Here is a 15,671-nt window from a genome sequence, read left to right on the forward strand (position 1 = left end):
TGAAATTCCTACAAACCTGATACCTTTGCCTTGCTAACGTTGCTAATGGGATGCACAGTCGGTATTAAAGAACAGAGAAAGGGCAGAAAGTTGACACATCTTAATCCATCAGCCTTTTCTCCTTTTCATGATGGAATCTATTTCAATACTCTGGACACATGTGCTTTTTTCACTGGGCACAGCTTAATTCTATTGTCAGTTTTTATTTTCTTTATAGACAATCTTTCTCTTTGAAACCAAGGTGGATTACATAGTGTAAGTCAATGCACTCAAAATAGGATGTGATGTCTAATAAGCAATGCAATTGGAGTAGAATTTCAGAAACTTGAAACAAAACAAAACAAAAGCTATGTTAAAACATAAACTATTGCATAAAGAGGAGGGAAATATGTACAGCAAAGAGATAATACACAAGCCACTGAGGGGGGCATCATTCCCCCCCTTACCACTATTTCCTCTTTCCCTGTTCTGAAAGCTGTCATAGCCTTTTCCTGCTTTTCTCCCTACCACCTACCATCTTTTATGTCTCCCTGTCCTCAGTATTCCCTCCCCTGGCAGCCTCTTATCTAGGAAAACTGTGGTCCAGTTGTGCAGTGCTGGCTGCTGGGCCAGGTCCAGTTGTGTGGTGGGGAATCTATAAGGACGGGTATGAGAAACTCATTTTCCCCAGTAATCCCTTCCTCACACTATTTCCTCTTTCCTTTCTCCCGGCAGCCCCCATATCCTCAACTTTCCCTGCTTCCTTCTCTCCTTTCTTCCCACTAACCAACCTACCTTTTATCTGTCCCCCATCTTCAGCTATATTTATTATTTCATTTATATGTCGTCTTTCTCCACAATGAGGACTCAAAGCACTTACATCATTCTCCTCTCTTCCATTTTTTCTTCACAACAGTCCTATCAGGTAAATTGGGTTGCAAATTTGTCACAGGCCCAAGGTCACCGAGTAAGCTACCCCGGCAGAGTGGGGATTCACAGATCATCATCTGAAACACTCTAATTACTATGCCAGAGGTGTCAAACTCATTTGTTATGAGGGATGGATCTGATATAAATGTAATTATGTTGGACCAGGCATGTGTAGCATAAAACGTAATGTTGGGTATTTGTTGCTCTGATCTCAGGATTTAAGATTCTGTCATTTTGAGAATTAGATACGTTGATTCAACAGTATAACCCACAGTCCCATTACCCTCCTGAACTATTCCATTATAATACAACTCTTTATTTAAAAATTCCCTCTTAAACAATTCTGTTTTATATCATTTGCTGAATGCTTGAAGTTTGTGAGTTTTTCTGGCCTCCTCAGGCAACTCATTCCACAAGGCTGGGGCAAAAACAGAGAAGGCTCATGTATGGGCAATTGTAGATCCTCTCCATTTGAGGAAAGCCCAGTTTAGATGAACTCAGCAGGATTTCTCAAATGGAGTTATATCAACAGTCATTCATTATAATCATCTTGATAATTTCTTAGTAGTATTATGGAAATGCTTGAATGGGTTTGTTCTAAACAACAGAGTGAAACTGAGTTTAAATAATAGTATGTATATTGAAGAGATGGTTTCTTATCTGTACATTCCCTATAGTAGTTTCTATACTTTGATCACTAAGGATAATGGTACTGGAAACTGGGAATAAGGTCTGTCACAGGCATTACTTTTTTCTAGGTGAAGAGAAACCTTAAAGTAGGCCAAATGTGAGGAAATTACTGCAAACTGTAGTTTTCCTGAGGAAATTACTGCAAGCTGTATAGTTACAGCTTTCATGTGTGGATGGTACATGTGCTTTCCCAGGTGAAAAAAATTTGCAGCTGTGAAATGGTATATAAAAACATTATTTTATTATTAGGATATTTCATGTTACTTTTCCATAGCAAATAGTCTAGTGGCACCCCAAAGACTAACAATCTTGATTCCAGTATCAGTTTCTGCTTTATTTTTTATAAACGAGAATAAAAATAATTTTCTTATAAGATTAAATATGTGTGTTAAGTATTTGAATTGCTACTAGGCTTTTATTTTACTGCAACATACTACTATTGGCTATCCTTTTGGAGTCATTATGAATATGTAAATTGTGCCTTTTTCTCTGCAGTATTGTTGGAAGCAATTGTGAAAAATGGGAGTTCTGCTGGGAGTGGCGCTTATTGTCGAAAGCCAGCAAGTGGCAGTGATCAGAGTAAACCAAATGGCATGAAGGACAGCAATGCATTCACTGCTGGTGAAAGTGGGAAGACTTACACCAAAGATCAAGTAGAAGGCGTACAGAGGTATTGATTTAACTAAACTGCTCATTCTTTTGGTAGGACAAATGTTTTTGCCTGAGAGCCCAGGTGAGGAGACATAAAGAAGTACCCACTCAAATGTGATTTGTGTGCTTTAAGAACAGAGCTTTAGTTCAGATTTTCTTGTGATTCCTTTGAAACTACGTTAAGCCAGCCCTTTGGGGGTGATACTGCTGCAAGTGAAATGTTTTGGTATGAGAGCTAGTCTTGTGGATGCCATACTAGAAATTTCTTCGAGTTGAACCCATTGCTTTTTGTTTGACAACATCCCTTGGTAATAGCAATTTTTCAGAATAACTGAAATAGATGGCTAAGAAGGAAAAAAGTGATTAAACAGAGGCTATGTCATTTGTTGAAGTTTCAACATTCTTAAATTTAATAGAATTTTAAATTTAATAGTGTGAATGTGGGTGTAAACTTGCACATATGTGTGTATATATATGAAATTTGTGCATTTGTCAGTTTCTCTAGCTCTTCTGATTTCATGCTAGTATTGGTCATTTGCATGTACTGTGTTCACAACTTTGTATGCAATTAGATTATAGGATTATAATTGCAATAGGACAGGGAAAAATACCTAATTGTTAGTGTGGCAGAACAGTGCTGCTTTGACTTGCAAGCCCTATTCCACCATGCCCTCCAAAGCATTTGAGCCCCATAGACTGCTCAAACTCTCCCCCTAGCACGTGCCACTGACCTCATTTTCCCAATACCTGGAGGGGTTTAACTCTGTTCATAAGAACATAAGAGAAGCCATGTTGGGTCAGGCCAATGGCCCATCCAGTCCAACACTCTGTGTCACACATTGGCAAAAAAAAAAAATTATATACACACACACTGTGGCTAATAGCCACTGATGGACCTCTGCTCCATATTTTTATCCAATCCCCTCTTGAAGCTGGCTATGCTTGTAGCCCCCACCACCTCCCGTGGCAGTGAATTCCACATGTTAATCACCCTTTGGGTGAAGAAGTACTTCCTTTTATCTGTTTTAACACGACTGCTCAGCAATTTCATCGAATGCCCACGAGTTCTTGTATTGTGAGAAAGGGAGAAAAGTACTTCTTTCTCTACTTTCTCCATCCCATGCATTATCTTGTAAACCTCTATCATGTCACCCCGCAGGCGACGTTTCTCCAAGCTAAAGAGCCCCAAGCGTTTCAGCCTTTCTTCATAGGGAAAGTGCTCCAATCCTTTAATCATTCTAGTTGCCCTTTTCTGGACTTTCTCCAATGCTATCATATCCTTTTTGAGGTGCGGCGACCAGAACTGCACACAATACTCCAAATGAGACTGCACCATCAATTTATACAGGGGCATTATGATGCTGGCTGATTTATTATCAATTCCCTTCCTAAAAATTCCCAGCATGGCGTTGGCCGTTTTTATTGCAATCGCACACTGTCTTGACATTTTCAGTGAGTTATCTACCACGACCCCAAGATCTCTCTCTTGGTCAGTCTCTGCCAGTTCACACCCCATCAACTTGTATTTGTAGCTGGGATTCTGGGCCCCAATGTGCATTACTTTGCACTTGGCCACATTGAACCTTATCTGCCACATTCACGCCCACTCACCCAGCCTCAACAGATCCCTTTGGAGTGCCTCACAATCATCTCTGGTTCTCACCACCCTGAACAATTTAGTGTCATCCGCAAACTTGGCCACTTCATTGCTCACTCGCAACTCCAAATCATTTATGAACAAGTTAAAGAGCATGGTACCCAGTACCGAGCCCTGCAGCACCCCACTGCTTACCGTCCTCCACTCTGAAGACTGACCATTTATACTCACTCTCTGCTTCCTATTAATCAGCCAGTTTTTGATCCACAAGAGGACCTGTCCTTTTACTCCATGACTCTCGAGCTTTCTAAGGAGCCTTTGATGAGGAACTTTATCAAAAGCTTTCTGGAAGTCAAGGTAAACAACATCTATTGGGTCTCCTTTGTCCAGATGTTTGTTCACCCCCTCAAAGAAATATAACAGGTTAGTGAGGCAAGATCTTCCCTTACAGAACCCATGCTGGAGCGGGCAAACACTTCTCATCTTCCACAGTGAAGACGGAGGCAAAAAATGCATTCAGCTTCTCAGCCATTTCCCTATCCTCCTTCAGTAATCCTTTTACCCCTTGGTCATCCAAGGGCCTCACTGCCTCCCTGGCTGGTTTCCTGCTTCTAATATATTTGAAGAAATTTTTATTGTTGGTCTTTGTTTTTTGCAATATGCTCCTCATAGTCCCTTTTTGCCTGCCTGATCACAGTCTTGCATTTGATTTGCCACAGCCTGTGTTCCCTTTTATTAATCTCACTTGGACTAGCTTTCCACTGCTTAAAGGAGTCCTTCTTACCTTTTACAGCTTCCATTACTTTGTTTGTTAACCATGCAGGCCTTTTCTTATACCTGTTTGTGCTTTTCCTAACTTGTGGTATATATTTTATCTGAGCTTATAGGATTGTAGTTTTAAACAGCCTCCAAGCTTCCCCAAGGGTTTTGACCGTATTTACCTTTCCTTTCAGTTTCCTCTTCACATGCCTCCTCATCTCAGAGAATTTACCCCTTTTAAAGTTAAACATGGTTGTGCCGGTCTTTTGGGGCAACTCCCTATTTATACAAACGGTGAAATCAATAACGTTATGGTCACTGCTCCCAAGCGGTGCGATCACTTTTACATCTCTCACCAAGTCTTGGGCATTACTTAGGACCAAATCCAGGATCGCCCCACCCCTGGTCAGTTCTGAGACCATCTGCTCCATAGCACAGTCATTGAGAGCATCAAGAAACTCAATCTCTTTCTCTCGACCGGAACACACATTGACCCATTCAATCTGTGGGTAGTTAAAACCACCTATTACGACACATTTTTTACGTTTAGTCGCTATCTTTAGTCCTTCCATCATATTATAATCATCCTCTATCTTTTGATTTGGTGGGCAATAACAAACTCCCATAGTTAAATTTCCTTTTGGGCCCTCTATTTCAACCCAAAGCATTTGTAGAAGGGAATCTAATTCTCTGACCTCAGTCTTACTGGACTGTATATTCTCTCTGACATACAGAGCCACCCCACCTCCAACCCTTCCCTCCCTATGGTTCCGATATAACTTATATCCAGGAATCACCGTGTCCCACTGATTCTCCTCATTTCACCAAGTTTCTGAAATTCCCACAATGTTTATGTTTTCTCCCAACACTAAACATTCCAATTCACCAATTTTACTTCGAACACTTCTAGCATTTGCATACAAACATCTATAATTTCCCAGGCAAGCTAGGCCCGCAACCTTCCTCCTGCCGCCTCGAGACTTTGGCAGACAGTCCATACTGTTTGTTACCATCACAGTGGACAACTCTGATCCATTACCTGGTAGAAAAGTAACAGCTAACCCTTCATCTCTTTGAGATGAGTCCTCCCGAACCAGAGACATTTCAACCACTGCCACCACCTGGCTTTTGTAGGAATTGCCCACTGAAAGGTCAAGACTCCCACTTCCTCACCTCTGTGTCTCCTGCTGTCCAGCAACTGGTTTCTATGGGGCAGCTTACTGTCTTGTGTACTACTGAGGGAGCTGCTTACCAACTGACTGGCCCCTGTTCTCCCTTTTAAAAGAAGTGTGCCCAGAATGACGGAGGACTAAGGTGGTACAGAGAACTGCTGCCAGTATTAAAAGTTATAAAGCATTTATTAAAAAGAATATATCCACATGTGTACTTTCAGCACAGCATCAGATTGAGCAAGGGATCCAAACAAAAGGGTATAGTGCAGTTCATCTGTCTCTTCATCTGTATATGCCCTAATGAATCTTAGTATAAGTCAGGCTCCCTCACTTAAAAGGTTACTGTTTTTCTAACGGGTTGCCTTTACTTTAAAGCAGGGGTGGGGAACCTCTGTCCCGAGGGCTCTCGGGGATTGCTGGGCCGAACCGATCCATGTGGCAGCCTCTCTGGGGCCTGGCTGGCCAACAAGGATTGTGGGGCCCAGCCATGCTGTGCAGCAGCCTCCCCAGGGCCAGGCAGGGATCACAGGGCCCGGATGTACTGTGCGGTAGCCTCCCTGGGGCCTGGCTGGCCAGCCAAAATTGCTGCAGGGGCTGGAAAATTTACTGTCACAGTTCAGTTTGCACTTGATTATCCCAGATGGTGTGGCCTAATATGCTAATGAGTGTGTGACCTAATATGCTAATATTAGGGAATGTGGTCTAATATGTTACTGAGTTCCTACTGGACTTTTTCTACAAAAAAGCCCTGGACCTATGCATTTGCCTAGGGCGGTGGGCCGTGTGTGTGCGCCAGATTAGGCTCTCCTCACATGACTTCAAATAGAAAAACAATTATTTGCATTATTTTTGCTGGCCTGAAACATTCTCCCTTGGCAGAGCAATGTTTTTTAAGTTGATAATTTTTTATAGCCCACAAATATCCATATGGCCCATGACAGAAAAAAGGTTCCCCACCACTGCTTTAAAGCATCTGCTCAGGTGTGTTAGCCAGCACATGGCAATGGCTGCCTCCTACTGACCTTGGATCAGAGTTCTGTTTTCCTCAATGAAATCAGTACAACACACCCTCTTTCTCATTCTAAGGAATTTTATCATCCCTGTTTGCCTACCCCTGAAACCTCTGGGAAGAGGTTTAAACCTCCAAACTTTTGCCCGGTGGCCAAACTGCAGCTCTTTCACACATTGTGTGGCTCCTGGAGGTCATGGAGGAACTTAATGCAGGCTTTCTCTCAAGTAAGTGTGCTTAGTATTGGGACTGTGTGTGAAGTGGAGAAGGAATGGGAAATAGGCAGGCTTGCAAGTTCATCTTCTCTACCTCAGAGGTCTCCCAGAGACCTAGAGCAGGTAAAGAGAGCACAAGAGCTGAGGGAGCCACTGGAATAAGGGATGGAGTTAAAGAGCACTGTGCAGTTCCTCCTTAGTTTCATAGCTCTTATTGAAGCAGTAGTTATTGGCCTTGGTGTCAAGGCAAAGAAGATGCATAATGATGCAAACAGTGATCAGTGATTTATATGGTACATGTGTGTTTCCTTCTCCCCTGGTGCTAAAAAATAATTCCCTTACCTTTCCCTATGCTGGGTTTATGGGGACCATTATTCCCAGCTTTGTTTTTTAAAAGTCTCCTTCTAGCATGGTAATGTTGTAAAGTGCATGTAAATGCTTTCTGTAAAAAGAAAGTATTAAGAGTCTTAATAAAGACATGTGTGTAATATCTGTTCATGTCTTGCAGCTCTCAAACATCTTTCATTTATTCTGTGTGGCTCTTATGTTAAGTTTGGCTACTGCTGTGCTAGATGTCACTTTTCTAGCGGGGGGGGGGGGGGGGGCTTGACCATCTTATTGTCTCTCTCTAGACCTGTTAGCATTTTCAAAGGGTGGCTGAGATGGGCTCAAAAGCATTTAAATTGACTTCCCTGTTCCTGCCTGTTCTCTGCCAAGAGGGAGACAACTTTTAAAGACTAAAGATGAAAGTTTTGCTCAGTTCAAACTGCCAAAGAAAAATGCATATCTCCACAGCAAGCATGGGCCCTTTTGGTCTTGTTGAGTACAGCTGATACCCTTTTTCTTTTAGTGCCTTGTTCATCAAAGGTAGACAGTTAAGCATAAGTTAGATTGTCTTTCAAGAAAGGAAGATTTGTGTCACTGTAGTACACTGTGAAGTAAAATTGCTGTACTAAGCTGGAATAAAAGCAGACATTCCAAAGAGTGGTAGAAGTTGTATTGACTGTCTCCCGTATTCTGAGGCATTTATTTGGAATACTTTCCCTGTGCCTCCTTAAGTAGCAAAACAAGTGTTAAGAAATGGAGTAGATCCTACTCTCCCCTTTCATGCACAGGACTTTGTAACCCAAAGCTATTGTGGTGTAGTGGTTAAGAATATTAGAACAGTATATGGGAGACCCAGGTTCAAATCCCTACTCATGCTGTGGAAGCTTGCTGGGCCAGTCACATACTCTCAGCCTAACCTACTGCACAGGGTTGTTGTGAGGACAAAATGGACAAGAGGACAATGATGTAAGTTGCTTTGGCTTCCCACTGGGGAGAAAGGAAGGATATAAATGAATTTAATTAATTTAATCCTTATAAAAGATGCTGGGAATAGGGATGATCACCTGTAGAGGTTAAGGGCTGCAGCAAAGAGGCCAATATTGGCCCTTCCTCTTCTTCCATCAGTGCAATGTGGGTAGGATACAACTAAGAGGCAACTGTGAATCTGATTAGTCTCAAAATAACCAGGTCAGCTGTATTTGCACTGGTATAAACTCTGGCACTGTGCTAGGGAGAAATAATAAACCTTACTCTTGTGTTTTGTTTTTGTTTTAATATCCTATACACATGAGATACTACTCACCAGCGAACTACCATACTGCTTCAACAGAGTGTTGCTCAGTGACAGTTTGACTCAGTTGGGACCAGTGAAAGATGCAATAATTCTCTACTGATTGCATAAGTCCTAAGTGATCATGCAGAATCTGTGAGAGAGGTTGAACAGAAGGTTGCTCATTTGTTTGAGCAAAGGGGTCAGTGAGAAGCACGTCGGCAGATGTGAAAATGTTAGGGTGGTCCCAGCAGTATCTACAGCTGCACCTAAAGAGAAATATGTGGGCTTCTTTAATTTTGTATCGTTGTTGCTGTGAGAGAATAAGCCGCACCATTTTTCTGCATTATAGTTGTGCTGATTCGAAATATTGTTTTGAAACCAGTTGGCTTTTGTGAGGAATATGTAATTTTTAAAATTATGTTTACTCTTAACGCACTCTTTTTGAGAGAAGTCAATAAAGTGAACCTAGGGCAGAAATACACATTTTTTTGAGGAGGAAAAGGTTCCTTAGGGCTTCTTCTTTGTGTTTTTACTACAAAATATTCAGATTCATTCAAGAGATTACAAATTTGTGGATCCATATGAATTATTTTTACTAGCCTAACAAATTAGATAATCATTCTTCCCAGTCATTAATTCAGCATAAGAGGCTTTATTTTTCAGTTCTGTTTTTCGTTCAGAAAACTTAAGTCTGCATCTATTAGGCACTGATCTCTTGCAGTTATTTTCTCTGTGGGAAAGCTGCACTGTAGTAGGTAATAATAATCAAGGTTTTGTTAAGAGTTCTGCTAATTTGGAGAGGTGTTTTATACAATTGGTAGAATATGCATCGAAGACTGAAGTACAGGCACTAACTCTGTTATTCAGATGAAGTATAAGAGCCAGGCCTTGGATTCAGCACGAGTTCACAGGAGCACAGCTCCTGAACCTTTCTGAAAGTTCCACCTCCTCCTTCCTTACCTTGCCCATCCCTGGATGAGCTCCACCACTTATTTTTCTACAAAACAATCCCTGATAAGAGCCCTTTTTAGTATGTTTGAAAATTATAACAAATGAACTGTCATTAGCCTAAGTTCCCTTATTCTCTCTTGCAGTATAAAGAAATGTAAAAATTACTATGAAGTCCTTGGAGTGTCCAAAGATGCTGGTGAAGAAGACTTGAAGAAAGCTTATAGAAAGCTTGCTCTGAAGTTTCATCCTGACAAAAACCATGCATCAGGAGCAACAGAAGCTTTTAAAAGTAACATTTTTATAATTCTCTTGTAGGGGAGAGAATGTTTGCTACCCGGCTCATTGTGTTGATACTCATCGCTATAACAGCAACTTGGATTCAGGACTATTCCTATGAGAGGAAGGACACTTTAAGATCCAACTACAGATATGAATCCTAAAACAACTTGAAGTGTCTGAAAAAAAGAAACCATACCTTTAATCTTAACAAAGTCTTACTAGTGCCCTTGTACAGAAAGAGTAATAATTCCCATCCCTGTTAGGACTGCAGAGAGCAGTCCAAACAACTATGCATAACAGTTCCAAATGCAAAGGGAAGGGCTGAAATTGTGTGTTGAATATTCTTCCTCCCCCACATGTCACAATTCCTGCTTGATGGGCAATGTCTGAGGGGAATTTCAAAAGCAGTTTGAGATATGGTAGATCTGATATCATTGGCACATATTGTTTAGAAAAATAATAATACATCATTGTGCTGTGATACCTCTTTGCCTTGTTACTAAGGTGTTATACTTTCATTTCCAGCTGTGTAAAAGGGGAGGGCCCCGTGGTGTAGAGTGGTAAACCTGCAGTACCGCAGTCCATGCTCTCTGCTCACTACCTGAGTTTGATCCCGGCGGAAGCTGGGTTGACTCAGCCTCCTGTCCTTCCGAGGTTGGGAAAATGAGTTCCCAGCTTGCTGGGGGGGGTGGGGGGAGTGTAGATGACTGGGGAAGGCAATGGCAAACCACCCTATAAAAAGTCTGCCATGAAAACGTCATGATGCGACGTCACCCCAGAGTTGGAAACGACTGATACTTGCGCAGGGGACTACCTTTACCTTTTAAAAGGGAAGGGATAGAGGCTAACAAATACTTCCTTTCAAGGAATATAGTGTGCAGTGCCACACTCTTCCCTTCTTTTGCACAGTGGCTGATGTCATCATAGATGCATGACTCAGTGCAGGTTACGCAGCTCTGGATGCATGTTTTTATGTTGCCATTACCATATATGTATCTCAAAGTGATTATTTTTCTCTTCCTTCCACCCTGCATTTCAGAGATCGGCAATGCATATGCTGTGTTAAGCAATCCAGAAAAGCGAAAACAGTATGACCTCACAGGTAGTGAAGAGCCATGCAGTCATCCCAGCAATGGTAGATTTAATTTCCACAGGGGCTGTGAAGCAGACATTACTCCAGAGGACCTCTTCAACATGTTCTTTGGAGGGGCATTCCCAACAGGTATTTATCCTATGAAGCAACTAACCCTTATCTTTTTTACCAGTGTCCTGTTATTTCTTCTTTATCATCCCACCATTCACTTCCACCCCTGTCCTAATATTAAGGAGCTTATATTGGATTCCGTGCTGCCTTCTGTGCTCTGTATGGGACCTAATTTTAAAACACCATATAAATATTGTAATAGTAACTGTTAACTATTTTGCTACCTGCTAGGTGTTTATCAGTTGCCAGCAGAATGCCACTGAATCATTTAAGGATGCTGTATATATTGTTTAGAATTAGATTGCCAACTGGCCTGGAGAAAAGTGTCCTATCCTTTTAATAGAGGTTTAAAGTGTGGGAATGTGCTGTTGAAACAGTTCATGGCATGGAGGTAAATAACATCACCCAGTAAGTAACATCCCATTATGCCTCTATTAAAGAGACATGACATTTTTCTCCAGGCCTATTGGCAACCATATTTGGAATTTTATTTTTCCTATTCCGCACCTGAAGAATGCGTTTTTAAAGCTTGAGGGTTAATCTCTATCCACAGCCAGCAGTCTAGTAAAAGATTTTGTGTGAATGGCTGGTATATATCTTACATGTGGAAAAGGCCAAGTGTTTTTCATCTGCATTTTTCTGCTTTGTTTTTGAAAGGGCAAGATATTATTTGTACCACTATGTAGGTCATATTGTGTATTTTATGGTCTCAAACTGAGCATTAAGATTCCTCATCCATCTTTTCAATGTATGTATTTTTTCATATGCTCTTCTCCCTATTTTCTTTAGGTAGCGTGCATTCATTTTCTAATGGGCGGTCTGGCTACAGTCATCAGAATCAGCATCATCATAGCGGACATGAGAGAGAAGAGGAGAGGGGTGATGTATGTTTATCCTTGGCAAAACTTTACTTGAACATGTGCTTTCTGGCAGAGTATAGTATTCCTTGGAGTAAAACCAAACAGTCAACATGTCTTGCAGTTCTTTTAATCTGTTTTGCTTTAAATCAAGGGCTAGATCCTGTAAACTTTTCTACTCAGTCTCACTCAATTCCACTCCTTGCTACTCCTTCTTCTTCCTCTTGACTTTTGCCTCTGTGATTCCCACTGTTGCTGACAGTGGTCAAAAGAGGATCCTCCTTTGCCCATGGAAAAGCAGGTGGCTTCAACCCTAGATTCTGGACCACATGTGAAACTCAGGCATTTGGCTATTTATGGGGCACAAACTTTCTGAAGATTGACATTTGGATTCAGTTCCAAGGTTCAAAATGAAAGATTGGATTAAAGTAGTTATAAACCCCCCAATTTTCTAAGTTGTAAATTTCAGATTATTTTGTCAGGCGAAGGTGAAGATTAATTAGATTCTTGTATTACAGAAATGCTTCATGGTTTTTAATTTATTATTGTAAAGTTGGAGGCTGCTTTTTTCAGGCAGTTGCAAATAACTAGTAACATATTCAGATTTCTTGCCATGATAAAAAAAATTAGATACATTTTGACCTGCCAGAATGATCTTGGTAGAATTGAACTAGTTAAATAGTCATTGCTATGTTTAAAAATAACATCAATATTACCCCCCCCTCCAAAAAAAAAAAAGATTGAGCACAAAACAGTGAGAGAACCAGAGTGGTACGCTGGTGAAAGTGTTGGATTAGGATCTAAGAGACTTGGGTTCAAATCCCTGCTTCGTTATGAAACTCTGGGTGGTCCTGGGCTAGACACAAAGTCAGCCTAATCTGCTTCACAGAGTTCTCCTGAGGATGAAGTGGGGAAAGGAGAAAGACAAATGTTGTCCTGACAGAAGGGCCAGATAAACTTGTTATTGAATAGACAGAATTAGTTTAAACTGATGAAAAGAGCAGAACATAAATGGAACAAGTTGCCTTAGAGGTTTCAAAATCTTTTTCATTGGAAGCTTTCAAGAAGCGACTGGATGGGAGTCTTTTAGAGGTTGTTTAGGTTCAAATTTTTCTTGCCTCAGGACAACAGGAGATAGCTATAAGCCTTCCAACTAAAATAATTCTGGGATTCATGTCCTGTTTTGTTCTCCAGGGTGGCTTCTCTATGTTCATCCAGCTGATGCCAATTATCGTGTTGATTCTAGTCTCTTTGTTGAGCCAGTTGATGGTGTCTAACCCTCCTTATTCCTTATACCCAAGATCGTAAGTACATCTGTCCCAGTTACAAATGTATAATGAACTCTGACATTTTTAAAAACACCTGTCCTTTCTGCATTTTCAGTCTTGCATATTGTAAAGGCTTCCTCTTGCTTGCATTGTCAGACTTTGCATAGTTTTCCCTGGTAAGCATATTCTCAACATGAAAAAATCCCAAAGGAAGAAATACTATTGTACTGTGTACAGTATCTGTTAACCTTAAAGAATGGGATGCTGCTGAAGTTCAGTTTGGTTGAATTATAGATTTTGGGACTGTCAATATCATGGAACAGTGATAATCTTCTTTGTGGTCTCTGTGCTTCACACTCATGGGATAGAGCACCCGCGCCGATCCCCGAATCGGTACCTAAAAAGCCCGGGATTTTTTCGCACTCGGCACCAGCGGGTATGTGCAGGCATCCCAATACGCATGCGAGCCAAAGCGAGGATCCCACCGATTCCTTTCTGACCGCTGCGCTGAGAAGATCTCCTTTCTTGTCCCCAGTCGGTAAAGTAATCTTTGGATTAATTATCCTAGTTGTATATAGCCTGTTTGTTGTTTTCTTAGTGTAGTTAGATAGTTGGTTGTTAAGGTAGTTAGTGTTATTTAAAAAAAAATAATTGTTGGACTTTGCCCTTCGGGGCTGTTTCCCCCCTTTTTCCCCCTCAGAATGCCTCTGTGTGGGTTTTTTCAGGCGTCTATGGAAAGGTGTTGGGGTTTTTTTTAAGAGGTGCCATTCCTGTGGAAAAAAGATTGCACCTCCCGACGGTCACTCCCTCTGTCTCCTCTGTTTGGGCGAGGGACACCGCATTGATTCCTGTCTGTACTGCCTGAGTTTTTTCAAAGCAAACTCGTAAAAATCGTGCGGCGAGGCTTTCAGCCGCTCTGGTGGAGTCGGCACTTCAAAGATGGCATCGAGCCCGTCGGTACCAATGGGGGAATCCACGGCCCCTACGGTCACATCAGTCGATACATCACCAATTCAGGCTGATATGCCGATCGAGCAAGGTCGACCCACAAAACGGGTCAGTGGGCACTCCAGCCAAGAAGCATCAGGATGACTCGGGCACCCAATCATCCCTACGGTAGAAGTCAAAGGAGAAGCAGAAGAAAACATCGTCCTGCGCTCCTTCCCCTTCTCAAGACGCTTTGGCATCGATGCAGGTTGCTCCACCCAGGAAGATCTTGGTGTCTCCGTATCGGAGCCCTTCGGTGTTGAGAGGCAGTGCTTTGCAGCCGTTGCATCGGAGCACGAGATTGACCTGACCCAATGTTCCCACTCATTGGGACGCGCCGTCAGAGTGACAGTGGCTCGATCTCGAAGGTCAAAGCTTCGGTACCGATTGAGCTGTTGGCACTGCTTGATCAGACGAGGGGACGGAGAGAGCTAGAACCAACTACTATGGTTCGCCATTTCCTGCCGCTTCCGCCGTGGGATCAGCGCCAGTGGCCTTCTCCCTATGCCTACCCGTACCCGCCGTACCAGTGGTACCCCCCTCGTGATTTTGCTGATTGGGATCAACAGTCTGAGGCATCTCTTCTGTTGAGGATCTCGCAGCACTCTAGGCGACATCCGTCGGCTTCGGTGTCGATCCCGCCTGAGAGACGTGGCGTGATGGTAGAAGAAGTCCAGGCTCGGTCATCGGTATCGATTCAGTCACCTGTGAGAGCTTCGACGCTGGTACTCTCCGAACACTTGGTGAGAAGGAACTCCTCGTCGTCAGACTTCGAGGTCGGTCCCAACGATCCGGACAGAGCTTTGGAGCCTTTGCCAGTGTCACATACTGCTGAGGATCTTCCCGTATCTCCATCGGAAGATCTGAAGTTGTATGGGGACTTGGTGAAGAGGATGACACTCTCCCTCTCCCTCCCGGTGACACAACCGCAGCTAGTCATAGACGACACCGTTTTCGACATTATGCAACGGGACACGTCGACGACAGTTGCCTTGCCTGTTACGAAGGTCGTCTTGCAGGCGGTGAAGGACCCCTGGGTGAAGCCGGCTTCTACACCTGTGTCTTCCAGGAGACTGGACCACATGTACCAAGTCCAAGAGACTGGTGCTGAATTCTTGTTCACCCAACCTAAGCCAAATTCAATGGTTGTATCATCCTCATCCAAGGCACGCAAGACTCACTCCTCCCCACCGGACAAGGAGGGAAAGAAGCTGGACAACGTGGGGAGAAAATGTTATTCTGCTGGAGCATTGGGGGTAAAGGTATCTAACTATGCTGCATGCATGGCTAGATACCAATACTCTGTGTGGGAACAACTCACCCCCCTCCTGTCTTCCCTGAGTGAGCAGAAGAGGTCTGCTGCTAGGAAGCTGCAGAAGGAAAGCTTTGCTGTAGCCAAGCAACAACTGGCTGCAGCAAAGGACACGATGGATGTGTCAGCAAAAACCATCACATCTGTTGTCTGCCTTCGCCGCCACTCCTGGCTCAGATTGATGGCTCTTCAGCAGGACACCAGGGCCTTC

At 42.7% G+C, this 15,671-nt stretch overlaps 1 protein-coding gene across 1 annotated transcript in view; it reads left to right on the top strand.

The window, feature by feature from the left end:
* DNAJB14 (DnaJ heat shock protein family (Hsp40) member B14) overlaps positions 1-15,671 on the top strand; it is a 31,271-nt gene that overhangs the window by 8,904 nt on the left and 6,696 nt on the right. Inside the window, exons 2-6 of the mRNA XM_060247003.1 lie at positions 2,095-2,269; positions 9,697-9,842; positions 10,872-11,054; positions 11,826-11,920; positions 13,088-13,197. Coding sequence (XP_060102986.1) covers positions 2,095-2,269; positions 9,697-9,842; positions 10,872-11,054; positions 11,826-11,920; positions 13,088-13,197 — 709 coding nt within the window. The remainder of the gene's footprint in view (positions 1-2,094; positions 2,270-9,696; positions 9,843-10,871; positions 11,055-11,825; positions 11,921-13,087; positions 13,198-15,671) is intronic.

The sequence above is a fragment of the Heteronotia binoei genome, chromosome 9 (assembly GCF_032191835.1).
Source record: "Heteronotia binoei isolate CCM8104 ecotype False Entrance Well chromosome 9, APGP_CSIRO_Hbin_v1, whole genome shotgun sequence".
Lineage (NCBI taxonomy): Eukaryota > Metazoa > Chordata > Lepidosauria > Squamata > Gekkonidae > Heteronotia > Heteronotia binoei.